We start from the raw sequence: 4,875 nt of genomic DNA, 5'->3' as shown, positions 1-4,875 counted from the left end.
AAGGTAAAATTGACAACATAGCTGAGAACTCTATATTCATCAGGCGCATCATTATTGATGACGAGGCATGGTTTTGCGAAACTGTTTAACTGCCAATCTAGAGATTGTCACTCAAAAAATTATTCGAAACTGAAAACACCAGAAATCGCTGAAGGCACTGAAACCAGCCGAGGTCTATAACAAATGTATGGGAAAATGGATTAAGCCTTGGCAGGCTTGAATTGACTCAGCAGCCTATTTTGATAGCGATCATAGATATTTGTAATAAAATACGCGAAAATGTATTTTTGTCTTAGTCTGGATCGAATTTGGTCAGATGGTATATATATAAAAAAAAAACTTTTTTTTATCGGCTTTTAGAGAAGCCTTTAGAAGTATTTTCTTCTTCAAATTTTAGCAAACTTTATTCGTTTGATTTCTTCGTGGTAACTCACCAAAATTTTATGCGCTATACTATATATCTATGGCATCCTTGGGTTCAAATTAATCGCCATTTTAATCAGAACGTTGGAGAATGTTTATTATCATTCGAAAGAATATTCTTTGGAATTTCTTTTTTGATGATTATCTTTTTCAAATGTTGGCCGCGGCTACGTCTCAGATCGTTCATCCGTTGAGTCCAATTTTCACTGACTTGTTCGAGCATTTGAGTGGCGAATGCCACGAAGACCTGAATCAAAGCTGAATTATCAGCATATACTTCAGTCTTTACACAACCAGGAAAAAGTCTAACAGTGTGATATCGCATTATCTTGGTGGTCTATCGATCGGCCCAAAACGTGAAATTATCTGCTCACCGAAGTGTTCTCTCAATAAATCTATTGATTGATGCGATGTATGGGAAATGGCGCCGTCTTGTTGAAACCGAATGTCACCAAGATCACTAGCTTCAATTTCATGCATCAAATAGTTGGTTATCATTTTGGATCGAAAACGTCAGATGTTTGTGGAACCTTTCAAGAGCCCGTAGATCGAAGCGATGTCGTTTGGGGAGGTCAAGCGATTTCAGTTCTTATACAAGCTGTACTTTGTATGCTTTCAATTTAAGATCTCGACGTAAAATGCGGCAAGTTGTTCCATATGTGAGTCCGAGTTACTGCGAACGGCGCCGAATCGACTCTCCACGGTTTTCATTTGCACCCTCAGCTACGGCTGCTATATTTTCTTCACTGCATGCTGGACGTGGTCTATTCGGTCGAAAATTATTGCATTGAAAATTAGATAAAAATTTCTCAAATTAGACCGAGTTTTATATTTAATAGTTTCTCAAGCCCTACAGAAGTGTTACCCTATATTCTTCAAATATAGATCGACATACATACATATATTTCTTTTGAATAATGAGTATTTATTTTGAATATTCACATAACTACTTATATTCATATATACCTTAACCAGATATTGTTGGCTAATAAGCATCATAACACCATAACACTATAGTCATTTAAGGGTTAATATAATAGTAAGATGTAAACATACATAACAATTAAAATAAATAATAAATGTATGAGGAAAAATTCGATGGCCAATGTTAGGAGCACAAAAGGATTTGCTATGCCGTAGGTAATTAGTATGAACATTTCCAACCTAAATTACATACACATTTGATTATGCTTAATATGCCGAACTATAAACAGCGAGCGTTTAAGTGGCCACAGTAGAATGGACTTAAACTTAAAGCTATAATATTTATTTACTCTTGTATAAAGAGTGATAATTGCTTGCTGCGTGAACTCTCAAATCGATTTGGTGTTTTAATATCCATCAATGCAATTAGACCCAGTGACAAAATGCCAACCAAGAATAGTGTTACCAAAATGCCAGCCCAAATAGGAGCAGTTGTAAAGCCAACACAATCGTAAACATCGCCAAAATGTGGCACACCATTCAACCAGGGTTGCACCTGAGCATATGTATATGTAAAAAATATGTGAACTTTGTTACAACAAAACGTTAATAAGTAAACACAAAATTTTGTCACCTGAAAGTCATTTATGACGAGACTGTCACTGTTATTGCCAAATTGTAAGCTGCGCGAGGAGCAGCGATATGAAAAACCTAATGGTGCCGACGGAATGCTATAGATTGTACCCACAACTGGTAGCACCGCTTTGTAATCATTGTACTCCACTTCAACAGCCTTCATGTACCAATAGCCACGACTCAATGTGAAATTGAAGCGCAAGAATAATTTCTGTGTCTCCACCGAGAATATAATATTGAGACGTCCATAACCTTTACCCTTTTGATCATCAAAAGTGACATCTTTGTTATGCGAAACTAGCTTGGTGTCGTTTAATCTGCCGGTGATATTAATTACTGGAGCTGAAGTTACATAAAGCACCGCCTTGTCGCCTGTAAAATAAAAGGATGGGATTATCAAAATTTATATAGTCGCTTTCAATATTTTTGTATGGCTTAATTATTCATATAAGTTATTTAGATTTGGTCTTGCTGGCTTTAAGCAATTTTGTTTTCAGATATATCAAAGTTCATTGTGACAGAAATTTTATATAAATTCCCGTGTAAGAGATGTACCACTCAGCCTCTAAAGACGTTTGAGAGATCGTTGCAGATATTCCTCGTTCTGGACGACTTTCGACCACTTCAATGGACGAAAATATTAAAAAGGCGCAGGATATGGTGCTTGAAAATCGACAAGCAAGTGTTAGAGAGATAACAAGAGAGCTCGACATCTCTCGCAAGTTCGTTCGAATGATTTCCAATGAATATTTGGTTATGAAACGCGTTCTTGATCGACTCGTCCCGATAAAGCCGATTTTTTTGTTTTTAAGGAGTACAGTAAACAGGTCTTTTTGGACATGATTGATCGTGCGAACTGCGATCTCACATTCATGAAGAGCTTTATAACTGCCGATTAGATATGAGTTTGTGAGGTTGACAGGCAAATTAGTCTACAATCATCGAAATAGAACGCATTTACAGTCGATCAGCGTGGCTGTGAAAAAAATTCAAGTCTTTATCGCCTTCAAAAAGCCTTACTTTCGAAAAATTCGGTCTTGACAACATTTAGTCCGATTTTACAAATACTTGTCATAAATCTTAGTTAGAACTTTAATCCCTTCAGCGAATTCGTTCATAGAAATGTGCTCGCATTCGACTCATAATACGTTCCAAGTGGCAAATAAAATAGTTTCGAGAACAGAGAACTACCATAGAGTCAAATCTAGCAAATCTGCCCTCTACTGGTCAATTTTTTATAACTAGTGAACAATTTTTTACATAGTTGAAATTGACCAATTTCAAGTGGAAAGTAAAGAGTGCACATATCAGCACCAATTCACCATAACACTTCTACTCGTCCTCTCAAAAATTTTGTCTTCTTCTCCTACAACTATTTGTATTAAGAATACATTACGTATACCCACCAAGTGCTACGTAAATGAAAGTCTTGTCTTCCTCCTCAGCGGTTGGTGTTTGGGAAGTTGTCGTTGCACCGCGTTCCTCTTCTGTGCGTTCTTCACGTTCTTTAGCGTCTCTTTTAGAAATGTAATGTGTGTCATCTTCGCGACTCGCTAATATGCCCAACACCTCTCCTTCGCCGTAAATGGTGAGCGCATCATTATAGCCAGAAACAATTGATTCGTCTTCTTCTTCAGCATTGCCGCTTAGATTAATGACCTTCGGGTGTACAGAATGAAAGAAAATTTAAATTCATATATGTATATATACTTATATGCAGTCTACATCTGTCGCGAATGGATGGAAACATATGCAGCGGAGCGCGAATAAATAAATCAATTGGCAACCCAGTGAGCAAAAAAATTTATTTCGTAATTATTAATGCCTTCTGAGAAATATTTTTTATATTTTTGGATTTTACTTTAGTTTTGTTATATATTTGAGATGACATTAGTCCTTAGCAATGTTTTTTTTTGGATTTGTTCTCATATATTTTCGTGGAAAAATTTGTTTTGAACGATATTACGGCTATTTTGACGGCAAATATTGATAAAAATTAGTTAATTTCATTAGAAATGTTCTGATTTGTTAAAATTAAAATGATGCGAAGAGATTTTTAATCTAACGAGAGGAAATACTGTACAAATAGTTAACCTTATTCAATACTTCGAGTGCTGCTTTTTCAATTTTGAAGAACTTATTGCTTGAAATTAGGCAAAAAATTGCTTTTCCTTGCTATTAAAGGTTTACAGTTCCAGTATAATTAATTATCTTCTAATATACTATAGATGTAGATAGAATATATATATTGTTCAAAGAATGCATCCAACATAATTAATAGGGTTACATGGATTTACGGGTTTCAAAAAATTTATTTTTTTTATTGTCTTATTAAATTTTATAAGACCTCCAGAACGTTGTCTTAAACTTTCAAGTGGATCCGAGTAATAGTTTCCGAGATACAGCCTTGAGAACTGGTGCGTTCGAGGCTAGCTAGGCTATGTGCGCAGTTTTTAAACGCGTATTTCTTGAAACTCTGCTTTTGAAGTCGGCTGGCAAGATTTCTCGAGAACTACTCCACCGATCTTTATGAAATTTTACACAGGACTTTAAGATACAATTCTTAAAGACTTGGATGAAGGAATTTTTTTTTTAATTTGCAACTCTTTGAAAAACAAATTTTCACTAAAATTTTTTATTTCTTTGAAAAATGTCTGCCAAAAAATTCTAATTCGTAGCTGGAATATTTACATTTTTTTATTTTTGGAATATTTACAAAACCAGCAAAAATATTAAAATTGCAGTGTATTACCGATTTCTCACTGGGATGTTTGTTGCGAACGCACTTACGTATGCTGTCCAGCGCTTGAGCTCAAACCAACAAACTTCCAAATGTAAATATATGTATGTATACATGTGCAATATGCATTCACAACAAACATTGACAAGCTC

General features: G+C 35.2%; 1 protein-coding gene across 2 annotated transcripts; it reads right to left on the bottom strand.

Moving 5' to 3' along the window:
• Nucleotides 1-1,327: 1,327 nt before the first annotated feature.
• On the bottom strand, nucleotides 1,328-3,642 carry LOC105231793 (V-type proton ATPase subunit S1; the record flags this gene model as incomplete). Of its 2 annotated transcripts, XM_049462294.1 has the most annotated exon segments (4): nucleotides 1,328-1,587; nucleotides 1,698-1,903; nucleotides 1,982-2,355; nucleotides 3,390-3,642. In XM_049462294.1, coding segments are annotated over 4 exon segments (969 nt in total), but the record flags the coding sequence as incomplete, so codon positions are not given.
• Between the last annotated feature and the right edge of the window lie 1,233 nt (nucleotides 3,643-4,875).

The sequence above is a fragment of the Bactrocera dorsalis genome, unplaced genomic scaffold (assembly GCF_023373825.1).
Source record: "Bactrocera dorsalis isolate Fly_Bdor unplaced genomic scaffold, ASM2337382v1 BdCtg461, whole genome shotgun sequence".
Lineage (NCBI taxonomy): Eukaryota > Metazoa > Arthropoda > Insecta > Diptera > Tephritidae > Bactrocera > Bactrocera dorsalis.
This window is presented reverse-complemented; position numbering and strand designations above follow the sequence as displayed.